Source organism: Lagenorhynchus albirostris, chromosome 6, assembly GCF_949774975.1.
Source record: "Lagenorhynchus albirostris chromosome 6, mLagAlb1.1, whole genome shotgun sequence".
NCBI lineage: Eukaryota > Metazoa > Chordata > Mammalia > Artiodactyla > Delphinidae > Lagenorhynchus > Lagenorhynchus albirostris.
In genome coordinates this window covers 23964682-23986577 of record NC_083100.1, presented here as the reverse complement: position 1 = coordinate 23986577, position 21896 = coordinate 23964682, and the positions used below count along the sequence as shown (strand labels likewise).

Below are 21896 nucleotides of genomic sequence, written 5' to 3'. Positions count from 1 at the left end.
GACCTCCACCCGTTCAAGAAGCTTTCCTTACTGTGTGTCACTTGAGGTAATTTGAAGGGCCCGATTAACTGCAAACTGGCTTATCTGTACCTATATGAAGTTTTATGCTGTACTTTATGTGGCTTAGCAGAGGGCCTCTAAATTTTATACTTTATTCACAATAAAAAGGACATCTTAGAAAACTAGTCATTCATGTACCACTCTCTGTATGGGATAAAGATTAATTCACAACAAATTTATACAGAAAATATACAAATGCCATGTTACGGGAGAAAAACCCCATAAACAGAATTAGGAACTTATTTCTAAGAGTGTGTGTGAAAAATATCCACAAACTTACAGTACAGCAAGAGAAAACTGAAAGGCTAAAAATACAATGTTACATAAAAACCTTATGGAAATTCCAAAATTTTAGGTTTCTGCAATAAATGTAAAAATATTCAAGATGTCATTATTTGGCCTAGCAATACACTATGATAAAAAGAAACACTAGATTATCACAGCTTCTTGGTCATATGACATTTGCTTTGAATAACAAGCAGCTCATTTTTAAAAAAGCTGTCATATTTTAACACATCCATTGCAAGTAATACACAACCACGGTAGGAAACCATTTGAGATTATGCTTTGGAGAACAGCAATGTGATATGACTGTTCAGTTTTGTTTTGTTCAAGGAGAATTAATTACCTGCTTCTCTACATCATTCCACAAAACATTAACAGGTTAGAAGACAGAAGTTCTAAGACTAGCAGAACACTAGTCTACAGGTGAAATTCCAAAACAATACTATATTTTATTGACCAAAAACTCCACTAATAAAGCCTTGTATGATATTAGAACTTTTCTTCCTTAAAAACAAAACAAAAACACATACCACAATGCAATTCACAGCTACAATTTCCCTCTACCTCATATTTTACCTGCATAATCTTGTAATGGTATTCAGAAATATTATCAAACTAAAAAGATATTAACATCTGGTTTCAAAGTTTCCTTTTACTTTAAGCAGATAAGCTGAAAGTCTCTGTATTGGAAATTCCTCTAACAGTTTTGACCTAGGAACGCAAAGAAGAATTATATAGTAATCAATTTTAAGTGATTTTTAAAAATACATAATAAAAGTGTGGTAGAGCTACAACGGCTAACCAACACTCTCTCAATGCATTTTAAAAAGGCACCAATATAAATAAATTTTATAAGTATTTAATACATTAAATTCAGGATCTTAAGACCAGTTACTGTATATTTTAATTATTTTGCAGAAACTGGAGGTTTAAAAACATTTCTAAGATAACTTTCATATATACAGACTTTAATTTCACCCCCCCCATTCTTCTTTACTTTTGCATTTGGGGAATTTTCTGTTTTAGAATAATTTTCACACAGATAGTACTTACTAAAATATATATAAAATATAACTAAAGATGACCACAAATGTAACTTATCCCTTTTTGTAAAATGAACAGTTCAAAGTTAAAAAATAATGTATCCAGTACCTCCTATAATCTAAGTTCTGTCTTGAAACCAGGAGCATATAGTTTTTTATTTGTATTTTTGCAGCCTTTTCTGTTCTTTTTCCACCATAAGGAATCACTTTAAAGATAACATTTGGGAAGTAAGTAAAACATCATTTTCATCTAAATGTCTTCACTGATGTAAGTTTTGTCAAACATTTATAAAATATCATAAAACTTCATGGTTCTGTGAGGTCTACAACTCAGACACAAAAACCATAAATCAAAACAATACCAAGCTCACTAAAACATTCTTGTCTTTCTCCATTTGTCAACAAGTAAAAGTTGAAAATTTTTCTTTTCTGTATCTTCCTATTCAAAAGTAATTTGTGTTTCTTTCACTTTGGAGGTTATATCAAATCAACTTAAAGCCTTTTTTTTTTTTGATTTGATTTGTTTTGATTTGTTCTGTAAGTACACAGTAAAGCCTCACGGTTTGAGTTGAATAGTTGCAACTAGTCTTAAAGACACACTAGTAACTTTAATATTTCTCAGTACAATCTGGTAAAGTAAACCTACTAAGTTGCTCAGGTATTAACTATAATTTTAACTCTCTATAGGCTCTTGCAACACATCTGATCACTGTGCTTTTTTTCATGAATTTTCTTTAAAAGAATGTGTGTGTATGTGTACTATGATGCATGTATATAGCTGCTTGTATGTATGTAGGAGAGACAATCCCTACTTTTAGCCAAATCTGAATCCTAGTCTCTCGTTCTCCCATTTTGTCCCTCCAGAAAATTCTCAATGGCACGTTTCAACAACTCAAAATCTCTTCCAGTTTGCTTACTGGTCACTTTCACTATTTTAACAAGCCAGATTAGAATGGCTTTTTAAAAGTGATTGACCACTATCAGAGAGAGGTAACACATTTCTCTAACAGGAGCTGGAGATAAAATTCTGGGCAAAATTAGGGCAAAGCAATGTGATGAATTTTTGCCAAACTGGAAAATACAGAAGCTAACCTATTTTCATGCCCCTCAAATAATCTGTAATGTGAAATCTCACCTAAATAAACTGGGCATATAACTGTTATGTAAAACTTGATTTATTTGGTGTCTGACTCTTATATCTATTTTTAGGTGCTACCACCTTGCATATTTCCTTTCATGAAGAAGCATGCAAATATAGCCATCCAGGGTTTCCCAGAAGCACTGTGTCCACAAAAATTCTGTCTAACCTACACATTCGAATTGATCTTGTCCTTATTTGTCCCTGCCATACCCTGAGCCATCTTTACCTCTTTTTGTTCCTTATATAAAGCTAAGAAAGTACAAGTACACACTTGTAGCAAATACACTCTCAAAAGTATTAAGTCCCTTCAATAAAAAAGATTCTCAGAAAGATGAAATCAGAAAAGGAGAGTGCATTAGTACTGTCCTCATGGGGGTACTATGGAACTCTGTAGGTCCACCTAAATTCAGTTTCATCCCAGGGCAGGTAGGTACATGATTGTTCATACACTGAAAATAAAAAATAGTAACCAGGAAAAAAATTCATAGATGATGCCAGCAGAAACTCACACATAGTCAAAGTTATGAACATACTGACTGCCATCCAAATATTTCCTTGAATTGTAGTAAAACACAAAATCACTAGCCTTAAATTATTTCCCTTCCTCTAAAAGGAAAAAAAAATTAAATTCCAATTATTTATGAGGGGTTGGGGCAGGTGGGTGAGGAAGTCTCAAAGACATGCTTCACCTTTGAACACACTGTATGTTCACGATGCAGTAATGTACCAAAGCATGCAGGAAAAGTGACAGTGGACGTTCTCTTTAAAACAGTTTGCATTTCTGTTTTGGTGCCTTCTCTCAGAGTTAAAGGAACAATTTAGACATTTCTCCAGAAATAATTACCACAGAGGGCTAGTAAAAGAGAGTTGCGTTGTAACCATTTTTGCCTAGCTCTAGCTGTGTCAGTGCTTAGAAGCTGCTTACATAAGCAGATGGTAAACTAGAAAATGAGTGAAGAACAGTACTGGGGCCAGATCTGCCTATCTGTCCACAGTTCTCTAGTCTTGCTAATTCTCACATCATTCTTGCATCATTAGGAAACACAGTTTCAGCATCCCATGTAATGACTTTTTTTTTTTTACAGCGGTTATCAGCTTAATGTAATGTTAGTATTCAGAAATGGTTATCAGATAATCCAGTCATGGTCAGGCCTGTCCTCCGTAAACACAAACAGTAAGTTCCCCCTCCAAGGGTGTCCCCCAAGATGAATTTAATCAGTTTCATTCAGTTCCTCCCCTCTAGTGCTGTTAGACTGCAAAGAAAAAGCAGAGGAGCACCCATATAAAAGAAATTAAAATCTGTACATGAAATATGGCAACGTATGTATGAATTGAAAGAAGAAAAATTCTGCAGTAAGGGATTGAGATTCATTTCTGACAAGAACTTATAAATAGTTGCATGATTTTGAGACAGAAAAATGTGGACGTGGACACTTAAGCTTGGAGGTTCAGTCACATTCTGGACTCCAAGAAAGGTAAAAATAAGTTTTGCTTTTCTGTCTTATCTATAGTTAATGTACCGGTTACAAAGACGTTCCCTTTTCCTTGTACCAAAAAGTGGTAAATATTATTATTGAAGAAATACTAGAATAAATAGCCCTAGTTCCGTAATCTTATGGGGTTCAAGTTACCACATTCAGGTCAAATTAGCAATTGCTCTGAGGAGATTTTGAAAGAAATAGCCTATGGCAAGATTTTTATAGACCTTCCACTATAAGGGTAAAAGACAAACAGACTATGGACAAAACACTGGGTGGTCACAGCTTGAGAAAAACCAGTGAAAAGAGAAATACCAGAAAAGGGATTTCTGAGTGGATTTTCCCCCCCTACTGTTAGTCTAATTATATTTTTCTGCTGACTGGTTAACACTGATTAAATGCTGATAAAGTGACAATCGTAAGCATACTTTTAGAAACAGATACATATACTATGCTGCCATCACATTACAACTTTAAAAGAAAACTTCCCAAGCAAATTTAAGAAAAGCAGAGGTCCCTTCTGGAAACTACTGACTGCCTCTTAGCCGCTCTTAGACCATGTTATTCTGAAAACTAGATAAAAATACTATTCATTAAAGGTGTTAAAAGTAAGGCTGCCAGGGTGTCTATAAAATGCCAGTCATCAAAACTATGGAAAAACAGTGCTTAAGTTTAGAAAAATAAGATCCTAGGACCTCACATGTATTTGTAGCTGTCCTTAACTACCTGTAGTTTAAAAATTTTGCTATATGGTACAGTGTACAACAGACCGTATTATAAATTCCATAGGGGAAGTAAACATAGAACCCACAACAACAACTCATCCAAGGAGTTATCACTGAAAATAATGTGTTTGTGTTCCATGATCTCTAGAGGGAAAAAAAAAAGTTTACATTTTGAAACAAATTCTTCTTTGAACAGTAAAATTACTTATCCCATTTTAAACTGTGAAAGTCCTACCCAGAAAACGCTAATCTTTCCTGCCTTCAGTCATAATCCTGAACATCAGTGGCAAATTAGAATCCTTAGGTGTGAATCTTTACGAATCAAGTGATTATTTTTTTCTCAAAGCATGATATACCTTAACATCTATGCATGGCAGAAATGAACTGCTCTTTAATTCCCACAAAATAAACAAGCCAAGTTGTCAAGAAACAATATCCCATCCCTTCTCTCTTCTGTTTCTTCCTTCCTTATTGTAATTAGGCAGAGCAAATGACACTGCGTCCACAAAATAAGAATTAATGACAGTAATAATATTAAAAAAAAAAAAAGGTATGTCAACATCTGAAGAAGGTGGGATTGTAAGTGCAGTATTTCTTCATGTGCAGTTCATTACTTCATAGGGGTCCCCTTTGGAATGAAAAGGCCTAGTGGAATGTGTGCTCCCCTCGAACAATGTGTGATGAAAACTCATAACGGTCCTGGCTTCTGTAGCCACAGATGTTGCATTCCAGTGGGTCCCGGTAGCCATGGCAACCCATGTGAATGGTGTACATGACATGGTCTAGGAAAAGGACTCGACAGTGCTCACACTTGAAGGCCCTAATCTGTTCTCCTTCTCCATTAAAGACCTTGTAGATGTCCTTCAGCGAGCCCTTAGGAGCCTTGGTGGTATCCAAAGCCTTGACATCCTCCTTCATGTAAGCTGGGCTTTGTTTCCTCTTGGGATTTAAGGCTGGGTTTCCTTGGTAGGACTGGTGGTCATCATGGCTGCTTTCTGAGTCAGTAGAATCTAGGCAGCTATTGCTGGGAGAGGCCTCTCTTTCCTGGGGTCGACTCTTTGGTCTGATGAGAGAGATAGGGCCATCCATGTTGTTTTCATGACTATCGGAGGTTTCCCTGCTAATGGGTCTTTCTATCCTATTTGGATGATAGACCTGAGAATAAGCTGAGCTTATAACTGGGGCCACCTCAGCGATTGTGCTTGGTGGGTGCTGCATCAGAGGGTGAAGGGCCTCAGCTCCAAGGTAGGTGATTGCATTGTTGATGGCTTGGTCCATCATATGAGACTGCATCAGCTCAGCCTCCTTCTCATATGTTAAGTTCATATCAAAGTGAATGTCTGGGTAGCTGAATCGCATGAGCTTTTCCCCTGAAAGACAGAGGGGGAGAAAAGTAAAAAAGAAAAAAAAGAACACAACAAAATAAGTGGTTGGACTAAAAATATAAAAGTACAAAGTTAACTCATCGCTTCCATTTTCCATAATATGGTATCTCTTATTCTTTAGATCAAGTATTTAAGCTCTTTAATTCTGCTGAGACTCACAAATACTCTTCACCTACAAAAAGGATTAGTAATAAAAATTTCACAAGCCATTTGCACTTGTTCTAATGCCACCACGAAAATGCATCTAGCCTAAAAGTTATCATTGTGTGTTATCTTATTTTCATTCTCTATTAAAATGTCCACTTGTCTAGAGCTCAGCCACTATAGGAGAAAGAAGAAATACCAGGTGAAAGTAAGTCAGAGATTATACTTGTTTTTGCGTACTTTAAACATCAGTGACCAAGCTTCAAAGATCATAAAAGCGAGAGTGATCTGGTTATAACACTTGTTATCTCACAATCGTGTAGGCTTAATTTGGTTGATATAGGTGCTATATTAGAGAAAGATTATAGATCCAATACATGTCATTCTGGAAAATTTTAAAATGCCACAATTAAAATATTGTTAAAAGCTGATATTGTCTGATAAACTGAATGAAATTTAGGGCTATATAAAAATAGAATATTTCCCAAAGCACTTACTTATAAACTTGGAAAATACTATGTTTCATTGTTTTGCTTCTTGAAATGGATAATTATTCATTCTTGCATCAACCCTTTCTTATTTAGACACATGTGCAATGGTGCTGGTATGTATGTATACCCATTGTTAGTTTTCTATACATTTTCTTGACTGAAGGATATTTGTAGTTTTCCCTTTAACATTTACTTCAACTAATTTAATTTTACTTCAGTATTTTACTTCAACATAATATCTAATAGTAACTATAAAAGAGTCTGGTGCATGAAATAGTAGTTTAAATTTTTCTCCTTCAAATATTGCCAGCTTTGGACAGAATATTTTATCTTTGAAAACTTCTGCCACTAAAACAATGGGTTCTCCTACTAATACTTAGTTACTTTGATAGGTAAATCTCACAGATGAATCCTTCTTTAAAATATATGTGAAGTTCTTAGAAACATTTAGTATGCTGTTGTAGGTGCCTAACATGTGACGCTGATCCATAGAACTGCATTCTGGAAAAATACTTTCATGTGGCTAGTATTATTACAGGTTTGAAGAAATGTCCCCTAAATGAGATGAAGGTAATGGTCAGAGTAATGAAAATGGAAGAAAAAATATGATGAGTAATTATCTTGTAGCATACAATTAAGATATTGCAACGTCAAGAGTTTAAAAGTTAAGCTAGACAAACCTAATCTATATTCTCAAAGAGTTTACAGTTTAGAGGGAGTGACAACAATTTAGGGATCATTTATAATACAGTGTGATATGTGGTATGGGATCAAATAAGAGGAATACATAACTCATAGTAAAAGAAAACTTCTTGAAGAAAGTGACATTAGAGAGAAGAATGTGATGACAAATATTAGCCAAGTAAAGGAATGGTGGGGGTTGGAGCAGCTGGTAGGAAGGCTCAGAGGCTAGAGGGCATGACACATTCTAGGGATTACTTACACTTTGCATATGGCTGCGAACGGAAATAGATGAGAAAGTTGGCATCAGGTAATATAAGGCTCATTCAACAATTAAGGAGTTTGAATTTTATCCTGAGAGCAGTAAGAACTGAAAGGGTTAAACAGGGAAGTGACTTAACTAGATATTTATTTAGCAAGATGGTTTAGGAAGTTCTTGCTGTAGAGGTGTAGAGATCATGGTGGCTTCAACTAGTAGAGTGGCAGTAGAAATGGAGAAAATTCGATGGAATGGAGAGAATTTTAGAAAATGTTGCTAGAACGTGGTGATTATCTAGACACAGAGAATGAGAAAAAGAGGTTAAGTATGGAGCCCAGGTTTCTGGACTGGGGAACTTAATGGATAGCAATGGGATAGAAAAGATGGTGAATTCAGATTGGGGAATACTATGAGTAATAAGTCATGTCTAATAAGTACTGAGATATAGTCTCAAACTCAGGAGAGAGATCTGGGCTTGAGATATAGATATGAGAGTCATCAGTTGATTGAAAGTAACTTCTGAAGCCATGGGAATAGATGATATCACCCAGGCATAGGTAAAGTGTGAAAAAGAGAAGGTCAAAAATAGAACCTGGAAGAACATCAAGATTTTTATGCCTGCCCATAAACTAGGGCAAGTGGGATTTGAGCCCCATGCTTAGAGAGCCCTGGGCCGTGCTGCTCATGGAATAAGGAATGTACAGGGACAAGGGAATGTGCTTACCTGGAGCTTACACCCTAGACCATATTCTGGGTACCCAGGACCCCAGAATTCCTTCTCCAAATGGCTGGGAGCTTGCACCAAGTGTCGCACAGTCCTCTTCATAGGGTCCATTGTCCTGAGTACCAACTGTGCTGCCGGTATGTACACTCTTAGGCTTGAAGAACGGTCAACACACTACTCTTGTGTGCTGTGTTTGGGGTGCGATATGAAAAGAACTTGGATGTGCAGACTAAAGTCTACACATAGGTACATAAGACCCCTTTTTGCTACTGGAAAGAATCAGGAGTGGGTTTAAAAGAAGGGCCTGGCTGCAGGTCAGGGAGTGGTGGCTCTGCTCATGCCTCCAAGGTCTGATGTGGAACTCCACGGAATCTGAGAATTCTATATTTATTTGAACTTAGTCTTCCAGATTAGGAGGTTAGAACACAATAGTTTTTAAGCCTGATTGACAATATTAAAATATTTAGGCATATGAATTGAGGCCTCCATTACTACTGTTGTTCCATTTGCATAACTGTTGGGGTAAATCCATACAAAAGACTGAGAAGGAGTGGTCAGAGAAGCTGGAAGAAATGCAAGAGAGATCAATGTCATAGAAACCAAGGAAAGAGAGTGTTTCCAAAGGAACTAACTATTCAGCAGTGCAAATGCTCTCTAGGTTTAAGATGGTCTAAAAAGGTTCCTCTGGACTTGACACTCTGAAGCTAGTGGACATCTCAGTGAGAATAATTTCAGCAGAGCACAAGGAAGAAAATCAGGCTGTACAGACTGGGGAATGAGTAGAAAGAAAGAACTTATAGAAAGCAAGTATAGAGAACTCTTTCAACACTACATCCTTGAAGAGAAGGAGAAAGTAGGCAGCTGGAAAGAGACCTGGGTTTGGGGTTAGATTTTTTTTTTAATCATGAGAGTTTATCACATTGAATGCAAAAAGAAAAATGTCAATAGAAGGGAGAGGTTAAAAATATATGTGAGAGGGCTTCCCTGGTGGCGCAGTGGTTGAGAGTCCGCCTGCTGATGCAGGGGACACGGGTTCGTGCCCCGGTCTGGGAAGATCCCACATGCCGCGGAGCAGCTGGGCCCGTAAGCCATGGCCACTGGGCCTGCGCATCTGGAGCCTGTGCTCCGCAACGGGAGAGGCCGCAACAGTGAGAGGACCGCATACCGCAAAAAAAAAATAAAATAAAATAAAATAAAATAAAATATATATATATATATATATATATATATATGTAAGAAAGGGGGGAAATAATAGTGTAAGTTATCTGGGGGCTGGGATAGGAGAATTCCAGAGCGCAAGAAGAGGAATTAATCAGAAAGAAGGATGCTTCCTTCATCAATGCAAGAAAGTATTCATGTGAATGCACGTGATCCTACAGGAATAGTGATATTATACTGAAATCATTTCAACTGATTTTATTTCCTATGAATCTAGATGTAATATCACCAAGAAGTGAGATACCATGTGTTGGGAGAGTAGAGAAAGGTCGAAATGCCCAAAGTGGCGAGTAGGAGAGAAAGCTATTCAGGGATGAATTAAAGGAAGGCTGCTATATAGTAGGGATGGGACAACCGGTATTTGAGATCAGTTACTCAAATTTTCTCTAAAATTATTAGCAGCTATGTAGATGTGGAAAAGAGGCTCAATTGGCTCCATTAGAGAGTGGGGTTTTACTAGGAGAAGGGTAGAAGGACAACAAGACAACAGAGTCATAGAATCTAAACTGAATAAGAAAAGAGAGGAGGAAACATATACAGAAAGTTCAAGGATCACTGGCCTGGAGGGCTTGATAAAATCAAAAAACAATATTTAACTGAGGGACATGATAAAAAGAAATTTACAATAAGTGTGGAATGATGAAATTTCTCACTTCAAAAGACATCATAAAAACAGTTACTATGCAATTGTTTGTTATTCAGTTGACCCTTGAACAACATGGGTTTGAACTGCGCTGGTCCACTTGTAGGAGGACTTTTTCACCAGTAAATACTGTTGAATCCATGGATGCAGAATAGTGGATATGGAGGAACTGTGTATAAGGAGGGCCGACTGTAAATTATATGCAAATTTTCTACTGTATGAGGGTCACTGCCCCTAACCCCTATGTTGTTCAAAGGTCAACTGTGTATTACCACTAGGATAGAATCCAAATAAAGAAAAAATACCATCAAATTCTAATAAAAATCTAATGTCCTTATTTTAGAATCAAAATGTACTTTAAAAAAATCTACCCTTTTCTAAGGAATTTAATCAAATCGAGAGTAGCATCTCTAAGTCAAAGGAAACATGAAAATATTACAAAGAGCAGAACTAAGTAAATTCAGAAAATAGAATAGCAATAAATTTCATATTTTTCCAACTATACTAGTCTCTAGTTGAGACATAGACATTTAATGGACATCCATCAAATTAATTTTAAAAACAGATGAATGATATTTTTAAAAAGTTATTTATAAACAGGAAGAAAGAGACACAGAGAAATAAAAGTAACTTAGGGCCCAAGGCAGATCTGAGTATACTCTCAGAGGCTAGTTTTAAACTGACCTAGTATAAACTATGATCCTTGGGGCTACCCTTCAGCATTCCTTGAATGAACTTTGTCAGTTAATCTCTCCAGCTTGTCTTAAACTGATATTTTGGTGATTTGTTAGTTCTTTAATTTTAGATTGAAAAGAAATCTTCTCTAAGTGTTTATTGGAGTAGGACAATTGTATCACCCTTTCCTCCCTGAAATAACCAAAGAAAAGATTTTCTCTCAGTCACTACTCAACCCTCACAAGGTGTTCTATAATGCGTTTTGACACTAGAATGTGAGAATCTGTTTATTTTTATCTCTTCTAATTTTTACTCTATGTAAGTCTATAAGAATATATATTACATATATAGTGATAATTCTTTATATTGAATCTGTTATTCATTCATTTTTTTTAAAAAAAACTAGATGTTTCTGTATCCTCAGAGATACTTTACAACTTACACTCAGAGTTGGCATCATTCTGTATACTGTATCAAAGAATATCTGAGGGCTTGGAAATGAAAAAGGAAAGTCTAACACATCACATTTAATCTTTTCAGTTCAAAACTGTAGGCTACATGAAAACAAAGATCAAAATATGAACTATAGATCCAAATATGAAACATCTTGAATGTAGGCTGCTGCATTATATATTTTAGTGCAGAATTAAAAAAAAAGACTTCTTCATTCTAGATTAAATACTAAAAGCATTAACATTGTGTAAAGGAAACAGCTTAAAAACCTGGCGCTAATGCAAATTTAAAAAGATTACAAAACTGGCTAGTAGGCTACATCATTTCCCTTAAGTATTGTTATTTTTTATTTCACTTTATATAATATTTCATTTTGAGAAAGTAATTGATTACTATCACTCTTTCCTTCATTTCTCTTTCTTAGGCCCATATGCCTAAGGATGTGTAGTGTGTGTGTGTGTGTGTGTGTGTGTGTGTGTGTGTGTGTGTGTGTGTGTAAATGCGGTACACACGGAGTGGCATAATGGAGTAAAGAGATGGGCATTTACTTCATGAACTGAAATACACCAATATATATTTCTAGCACATGGGAACATGCCTTTGCTCATTAAAATCAATGTTTACAGAAATAAAACCCTTTGTAATGCTTACCCACAAACTTTTGTGGAGTGGAGCTTTTACGTTTTCCCATATTCCCTGTGAGCTTCTCTATGACAGCAGGTCTCTCAAAAGGCACCAGAGAAATATTGTTGTCCATAATAGGCTCTTGTTCCTTACAATCTTCCATAGGAGGTACTATATAAAACCATACAAAAAATGTAATCTGATAATTTCTTCAACATTTAAAAAGATACAAAGCTGGACTTGCCATCTCAATATGTGTTATACAAACATAAGCTAGTATGCTTGAATAAAAGTTAAGTAGAAAGAATAACCTCTAGTGTTAAAGTATACTTTTAACACTAGTGTGTGTATACTCACACACACACACACACAGAGGATTTGTTTTTATCCGAGTCTCTCTCAGATCAATGACATAAACTGTTGCCACTATTGGTGGCCAACATGTTCTTCTTGTGTCTCATCTTAGTCCTCTGAAAGTGTTTTTAGCATTGATTAAAATCAATACTACTTTAAGACTGCACTGTTCTCAAGGCTTCTGGAGTTTATTTTTCTAAAACAATTTAAGTAAGTCAATTTGTTTTGGAGGAAACCTTACACAGACACACAGAAGAGCAGTATAATATTTAATCAGTTTTTTTTCACCCATGTATTTTCCTGTAACCTCATCTACTTGATGAGGTGAGTGAGCTGTGAGCCCTATTGGCAGTAGCTACATACCTGCACAAAGCAGTCTTCATGAAGGAGATCCAGTTCTAAACATGTCCATGCACAGTAAACGGTGACAGCTTTATGATTGTAATTTATTTTAAAAAGAGCTCTTCAGCAGGACAACATAATCCATTTCTAAACTGGCATATTTGCTTACTAAACTACTGCTCTAATTCATTTGACATAAACTCTCCAGTCTAAGTTGCTGTGGGCTAATATATTAATTCATAGATATTGACATTACATATTGACATTTATGGTGTAGACACAGAACTTATAAAAGTTGTTTTTGAATAAAAATACTGTCAAAGGACATTTAAGTAAAGATAGAGGAATATCAGAGACAGACCAGATCAGTTGATTAAAACCAATATTCACAGGAAGGACCATAACTTATTATTTCTTGATTACTGTTGCTTTCTCCAATTGTACTTGTGTCAGCACTGTTTGGAAATCTAAAGGTTTCATATCTTAGGATATCTTTACTTGTTCATCATGCACTGTAAAATGATTTATTCTGCTCCTTTCTTTTGTAAAGGGATAGCCCCACTGTGTGAAACACAATGTATTATCCTTTATAAGGGCAGACACTAAGAGTGAGAAAGCAAGAGATGAAAGTTAAGAAAATCCAGTGCACAATTCAGGTGACCTATTTAATAACCAATACAGGTTGCTGATTTTGAAGAAATGAAAAATGGCATCAGAAAATGTTTTTGTAATTCAAGCATGTTTAAAGACATCGATATTCAACCTAAGTTTTGGGTTAACCTAGTATAGCCAGGTGGATGGACCAGAAAAATTCAATCTTCAATCTCTATTTTAATGGCAAGGGATTCTGTAATTACTGGATGTTAATTTGGGAAAAAATTCCAAGAGGAGACTTAGAAACAAAGAAACACATAAGTCACTTTCTATACAGGTATAATTCATGATATACAACTGCAAAAAGATGTCCCCAGATATTACACACAACATCATGTCCTCTCTTAGCAACAAGTAAAATAAGAAAAAAAAAAAAAACTTAAAAAGAAAAGCAAAGAAAGAATGACCACAGAATTCAAATAAGGGGGGCCAGGAGGATGGAATGGCAGTGGTGATGTGGAGGGGGGCCATGCAATTAGATACAGATTATTGTCAAAATTTTAACTTTTGTTTTAGGTGTTGAATTCACGGGCACTTACTACATTATTAAAAAATAACTATATAACTGAAAAACTGGCCATGAATGGACCAAAGATGAAAATATGTCATGACCCAAGATCCGAAACGAAAGAAGGAAAGAGAAAAAAGTTTGTTGTTGTCAATCTTGCTAAAAAACAGCAAAACTGGTTAACAGGGTTTGCCCCCAAATTGAATATACTAATTAGTTTTGAAATGAATAGTCTAAAACTTGGCAGTTTTGCTCTAAGTCTCACCTTGAATTTTCATATTTGCACACATTTAACACTCAAAACGAAACCTGGGTGTGGGAACTGTCCCACACCACCTCCACCTCAATTCAAGTGATTTGTCCCAAGTTCAATGAAGCTCATATGAACTGAAAACAATGACTTTGGCAGAGCTCTGATCTAACTTCTACTTCACAACCAACAGTCCTTTACATATCAAACATTAGTCTTGTTTCTACCATATCAGCAATAATAATAACAACAACAGACTCACCCTATGTGCTAAGTACTGTTTGAAGGCTTTCCATCTGATAATTTATTTAAGCTTTCAACAACCCACTGAGATAGGTACAATTACCATCTCTTTTATACAGATGGGGAAACAAAGACCCAAAGATGTAATTTTCTCAGCGTGCTTTTTTAAAAATTGAAGCATAGTTGATTTACAATGCGTTTTTTTTTTTCAATTTTTTTTTACTGAAGTATTTTCTCAGTGTTTATATCTAGTTAACAGGGAATATACGAGTAGAACCCAGGTGGTGTGACTCCAGAGCCTGGGCTCTTAGCCACTATTTGAGTGTTGACTTTGTATAAACAAGTTTGAAATATTTTTAAGGTCTCCACTGAGAAAAGATCTGACACATTTTATATATTACATAACTAATCTAAATTATTTGCTTTCATGTGTCTGGGTGCAACTCATCAAAGTGCTTCTAGATATACATTGCTTGAAACACAAAACAAGTTGTCTAGTTAACTCAATAATGCATTAATCGCATTGTGAGACATTCAACTAGGCTAAGAAAATACCAATATGCAAACTCCACTTCTTAGAACAAACTTCATAACCAAATATCTTCCTTATTTTTGAAGTTATAACCATGATAAAAATATTTATCCTTGCATTATTTCATTATCTCACCACACTGATTAATCATAAAGATAGAACCATACAAGTGTTCCCAACATAGCTATTTTACCAAACAATCCACTCAAATTTCAAATTCCAAGAAGACACAGTCTGAGGGACCTAGATTAGGTCACATGTCCACCCCCCACCAGAAGAGGGCAGGGCACCTAGACTGACAGTCCTGCCATGGCTTCAGCCGATTAGAGAGGACAGCTCTCTAAAGGAAAAGAGAAGTCTTGTTAACTGTAGGAGGATGAGGGCATGTATGACATGTATGACAGGCAAACAAAACAGATGTCTTCTATTTTGTCACAAATTTTCTCCATGTTGTAGGACATAAAAGAAGCTTTTATCTAAATTATATTCTTGACAACATTGGGCAGTGCCCACACTTGAAATCACTCTTTCCATTTTCCCATCCTCTGGTCTTACTCAGCTTCATTGCTCTTTTCTTCCCCTTCCTAATGTGTTCTTGGTCTTCTAGATGTCTTACTCTATGCTCTATATAAGGTTGTACCCATATAACCTTATAAAATCTCTTACTTTAGACTACTACCTATATAGTGATGGCTCCCACATCTTTATTGCCTACTGAGACTTCTCTCAAGAGCTCGAGATCTATATATTCAACTTCCTTCTAGATAGTTTCACTTGGCTGTCTCTCACAGGTGCCTAAAAGATAATGTGTTCAAAAACTGAAATCTCTATTTCCCTCCCCAAGCTTTCTCTTCTTTTCCTAATTTCCATCTCAGTGAATGACACTACCATCTACCTGGTCATCCATGTTAGACATGTTGGGCAAATCCTAGATTTCTTCCCTTTCACCCAGTCTTCTACCCCTCCTCCCTATCACCTCTCCTTATATATACGCATAGAGGTACTATGTGTCTTAGATTCTACATCTATAGTTGCTCTCAAATAACTTCTGCATATTGCCGGCTACTAAGTCCAACTCAACCAATCAGGAGACTGTTGCAATGGACTACTTGGCCCTATCTTGACTCTTCTGATCTATCTCCCACATTTCTAGCAATAAAATGTAAATGTAATAATACTTTTTAGGGTGAAGTACAAAATTCTTTGCTTAGCACAACAGATCTTTGATGCCCTGTTCATTGCCTCTCTTTCAGGCCTTATCACCTTCCAATTTCTCTTGCCTTTACCAACTGGGCTCTAGTTATACATAAGTACTGGTAGGTCCTTAACCCACCATGCTCTTTTAGACTTCTATTTCTTCACACATGCTGTTGTTCTCTCCACATGAAACACCCTTTTCCATTTATTCAGCTGGCTATTCTGCCTTTCAAAACCCCACTCAAAAATTTTCCCTAGAAATTCCTCTTGGACACCCACTGTGATTTAGATATCTGTCCTCTGTGCTTATCATCTGATGCTTATCACTCAGTGCTGTAACTGTTGGTTTACTGGTCTATTTCTTCCAATAGCTGGTAAGTGACCTTAGGTAGGGACTGAATTTTATTTGACTCTGTGTCTTTAGTACCCTTTACCATGTGAGACAAATGTAATAGTCAATGGATGTTCACTAAACATCTTAATGAAGGAAATGTTGTCACCCATTGGAAATAGGTTGAACAAGCTTACTAGGAAGTTTATAGGTTCCCAATTGTCTCCATCCTTGCAATAAAGAAATTCCCTTTACCAAATACTTCAAAACATAAACATAAGAATATATATTCTTGCTTTAAAGTTGGCTGTCTTTCTGGGTCACACTTTCATTTTTGTCTTCAGGCAAGGAGGAAAAGCTAATTACATACTTTGCTTTTTAAAGCTTTTACTTGAAGCTGAGAAGACTTGAAAAATGAGCATAAAGTAACTTTCAAATAAGATAATCTGCCATAAAACCCAATTCATCATTATCTTTATTTCCAAAACTACAAGTCATCAATTTCCTCCTTTTCCATCAAACTTGAGGACTTTCGATTCTAACTTGTAAATATGTCTCCAGTGTTTCATCCTTTTCTCCTGCTGCTTCTCTTCATCTTTTCCTTGGCATTCTCAGGCCTAGTCTCTCCTCACACTCCAGTCAGGCATCTATCCTTTATTCTACATTGGTGACACTGTTCTTTAGAAGACAGGAATTTGATTACCCCAATGAAATTCAAACACTGGATTAGCATGTAAAGCTCTATCGTTGCATCACAGCCTACTGTTTTAGTCTCATTTCCTACCACCCCTTTAACTCCAACTATGTTCTACGTCTAGAAACTTGTTAATGTTCTTTTATACCTCCAAGTCTTAGCCTATGGAAACTTCTCTCCCTGGAATGTGTTTCTGTGAATCTATCAGATCTATGCAATTATTCTCATCCTCGTGTATGGATCAAACACTTCATTTAAGAAGCTTTTCCAAAAACAAACAAAAAAACCCAAACAAACAAAAAAAGAAGCTTTTCCTTGACTTCTCCAGTCAGTTAGGTCACTTCTGCATCTGTGCTTCTGGGGAAGTGTATATGCCTTTATTAGAGCGTTTGCTTCATTTTATTGATCTTTTATGTATTTCCTACCAGACTACAAATATAAGAACAAAATTGTATCCATTTATCTTTATATTCCCAGAACATTCCATAGAGCTTGGCACATAGCAAGCCCTCGATATATGTTTCCTGAATGAAGTGAAAGAAAGTCTCTTTGACTTCAGATGCTTCCTCACTAGAAGGAGCCAACGTGGGAACATGTTTTGGGAAAGAAAGGCTAGGAAATATAACAGTGTCAGATATGAAAAAGAAAGAATAGTAATTAATTTCAAAGAGCTAATGGGTGACCACAATAATGGCAACCCCCCTACCTACTCTGAAAGAAAAGACAGAATAACAGATACGATGTAACAGGATACTAAGAGAGGGAAGGTGTAAATATGAATTTCACTATGGCTCTGTCACAAACGAGTCACATGCCAAGCCATGTATGTGAGACAAGGTTAATGATGAACTGTAGTAGCATTTTATCCATATTGTCTCTCTTATGGCATTTATCGACTCCTACCTCATAGGGTCAATTCTCTATTAAGCATGTTAACAAAAGGAAGCAGAGATTAAGGATAATCTCAATTTATTATTAACACCACACCTAGAAAAAGTACAGCATGAAATAGTAGTAATATAAACTTATGTGGTTAAAACTCCATCCATTATTGAAGAACAAATATTTGGGTCTATAAATGATATCAAAACCTACCTGCCCCCTCCCGTGCACGCACACACTCCATCTTGGCTTTGTCCCCTGCTCTACCCAGTACCTGAATGTCTTTCCCACTTTCCTCACTTCCAGTTTCAGAGCCATCTGTAAAGACCTTCACCTGTCAATGGCTAAGCGATCTGGGGAATGGGGGTTGATGCTGAGGCTGTAGTTGTTTAGAAGTCTTTTTACCCCAAAATACACCTGTTGAAACTTTTTGGCACCACTTATTCTACAGCTGATTAATCTCTCAACAGATAGTTACATGTTGACTATAATTATTTATGTATGCCTTACCTCACTATAACAACATAAGGTCTTTTAGGAGAGATTCTATTTTTCGTATTCACATGTGTTTGCAACACAGTTTCATAAATAACTGTGAATGGAAAAATTAGTTAATAAAACTAATAATCCAGTCAAATGTCAAAATTGCAATGAGAGAATATTATACAGAAAAACTAGTAGTAGTGCCATACGGTGTCTTTGGAAAACTCTGGCATGCCCCATGCCTCCATCAGCTACCCTGCCTCAAGCCACCTCTAAAAGCAGCAATTTGAACAGAAACAATGTGCTCAGTAAGTAAATGAAACCTCAAATGCCTAAGTTAACACTGGTAAGTAACATAACTTTATAGGGGATGCAATATTTATTATTTCTTAATATTTAATGCCCTGAAATAGTAAAAAGAACTTTTTTTTTTTTTGTACATCCAATCACTTTTAATTCACACCAAGCCTATGAGTGACAAACTCAGACATCACATATCTGGACCAGAGTTGTTGGACTCCTAGGTCCACCATTTTAACCTCGATGCTCTGGATCCTATACTACTGTCATAGGCCCCAGCAATGCAAGCTTGCAGTACCAAATTTACAAAGACTTAAAACATGGACAGGGTTTTTTAAAATGTTGGTTGATAATAATAATATAAAAACAAATAGACTCAACTCACAACAATGATAGAATTAAATCTGATTCTTTAGATTATATAACCTATCCTCAATACAAAGAAATGCTTCAATTATTCAGAATAACAAAATAAAAGATTCCCAGTTCAACAACAAGTAATCATTAGCTGTCCAATAAACATAGTTCCACAGTACATACTATATAAAACAAACAAAAACCTCACAGATAATTCTTGAGCTGCCTATAAATACAAAACCAATATTTATATTTTAAAAGTACTACAGGATTTCCCAACTGTACTATTTAATACTGGGCAAATCTTTTTTAAATGAAAGATATAAATGTATCAGTAAGTTAACATTTCTGTATATATTTGTATGAATAATATCAATCAGTATAAAAATATAGTAGGACCAAAGAGATGCCCCAAATCTAAAGAATTAAAATTCATAACTCTCCTTAAAAAGGATGATTTACTAACATTAACTTTTTAGTTATAGATAATTATTAATTGATAAACCTTAGGGACTGCTTTCCTACCCACTATTGTAGGAGATCAGGATGTTTTGTTTGGGTTTTTATTTTTGTGGAGGGAACTGGCACCTAATTTTGGTCTAGATTGTTCCCCATACTTGTAGAAAGCTAAATCAGTAACTTCCAAGATAAATCACAAGACAGATTGGAGACATTTTCAATTATATCACTGATCACTTACCTAAGAGAAATGAAAATACACAAATGAACAATTACTTATTTTAGAAAAACCTATAGACTTATGCGAAGCCATCTCAAACTCTTTGGTGCAGCCAATGTAAAAGAAGAGTAAAGAGTACCTTACTTTGGTGTATTCAAGGCCAGGCGCCATTATGATGGCAATTCAAACAAACGCTATCAGGAATAATTTGGGTGTATCACAGAAACTCAATATAGCTTGTTTGCAAAGTGTCCCAAAGCTCAACTCATTTAAAGTACTTAAGATAATCCCATACAAAGTGAGTGTGACCTGAAATTGCTCTAAAATAGACTATAATGTTACCTTCATGCTGAAGGGTAGAGAGAACTATTTAAACCATAACAAATGACAAAACAGTAGGGGAGAATGAAAATGGTGAATGCCATCGCTACCCACCATGGTGACTCATGACCTGCCCGGCAGCCTCCATGCTGACATTCTGGAGATAGTTGTGGCAGCGTTCCTTGTGCTCCTCCAGTGAACTGCGCTGCTTGTAGCTTCGTCCACAGTAGTTGCACTTGTGAGGTTTACCCACTGTGAAGAGAACTCAAGGTTAGTGTGCTGTCAAGTCTCATCAAAGCAAAATTACCAGCTAACTTTTGATAGTCTGGAGGAAGCATTTATATGCTTTTCAGACTTAAATCTCTTTCTCCACCACACTCCAGTTGAGACAATTAAAGATAATAAACTTCTACCAAGATTAAAAGACAGCAAGAAAAGGCAGATCGTACCTTTGGTGATAGGGGAAATAATGAATCAAATCATGCTCTGACTGTACCCTAGATCATGAGAGGCTGATGATTGATCTTCAAATTATCTGACTCTTAACACTAACATTTACTCTTACACAGTTCTCTCAGCTCTGACTCATTCAAAAGACAAATCAGGAGTGTCCTAGATACATGATGAGAATTATTTTTATTTATTGGGAGGGGGCTGAGAATAGAGAATTTTACTGAAGGAAACTAAAATCCAACAACTTGAAATGTCATTGTCTAATGAAAAGATTATTCATGGGTACCAAGAAGACTAGAAAGAATTCAGGTGATGAGAAAAAGCACAGATAAAGGCAGAGTTTCTCTTTTCTTTCCACCTTGGTAAGAACTATTCACACATGCAAAACTTTGCGGCAGATCAGCCTACTCTCCTACATCAGTCAGCACTGTTCTTATATTACCAAGAATTATTAACCTACTAGGTGCTTTGAGTCAGGATTATTAACAATAATCACCAAAGCCCTAACATATTTAGTTATACAATGATAGTGATACTTAATTACATATTTCACATTCAGGAAATGAATTATTTTCTAATAGCCACATCTCATTATACCTGGTAAAATACTTCAATGCTCACATTAAAAAAAAAAAACTTTAAAAAATTAAGAAGAAAAAAAACACATTTAGGGAAAGAGGTGTGTTTTAATGTAAGACTATTCACAAGGGTATCACAGAGCACTTTGATTCTTGGTGTTGAACGGATACAGAAAACCATAAAGCATCAGGTGGTCTGTTGCCAAAGCCCTCAGTTAAGCACATTGTGAATCAGGTCAGCTGCTCTCATTTGACTCCCTTAGGAATCATTTTGTTTTGCCTAGAGGACAAATAGACAACTCTTTTTCATGGTCAAAGATAGCATCCTCAACTCCAGGTCCCTTACAAACCCATGCTAGGATAATGGTCATAAATGAAATTGAAATACTTTAACAAGACAAGGTATTCATACCTGCATAAAGATTTCACTACATCGATTAAAAAAACCAAACAAACCTTTAGATTGTATTTGAGGTGCATATAAATTCAAATCAGTTATTTGACAATCGCAATTTTTTTGTAAACCGTCTTAAAAAACAAAAGCTATCTAAGGCAGGATCAGTCATTTCTAAAAATACGAGGCAAAGTAACTTCTATTTTTCAGAACCAAGAATTTTTGGGAAGTAAAAACTAGGTAGCTTTTTATATTGTGAAGACTCTTACAGCATTGTGTGAGAGCATAAAAAAATACAAGAAAATATTCTTTTAG

General features: G+C 35.9%; 1 protein-coding gene across 1 annotated transcript in view; it reads right to left on the bottom strand.

The window, feature by feature from the left end:
- Window positions 1–5193: 5193 nt before the first annotated feature.
- The window catches only part of IKZF2 (IKAROS family zinc finger 2), a 168075-nt gene continuing 151372 nt past the window's right edge, over window positions 5194–21896 (bottom strand). The window contains exons 6-8 of the mRNA XM_060152175.1: window positions 20271–20408; window positions 12057–12200; window positions 5194–6102 (exon numbers count right to left, since the gene is read on the bottom strand). Of these exons, the coding sequence (XP_060008158.1) occupies window positions 5378–6102; window positions 12057–12200; window positions 20271–20408 (1007 nt within the window). The 3' untranslated portion in view covers window positions 5194–5377. The remainder of the gene's footprint in view (window positions 6103–12056; window positions 12201–20270; window positions 20409–21896) is intronic.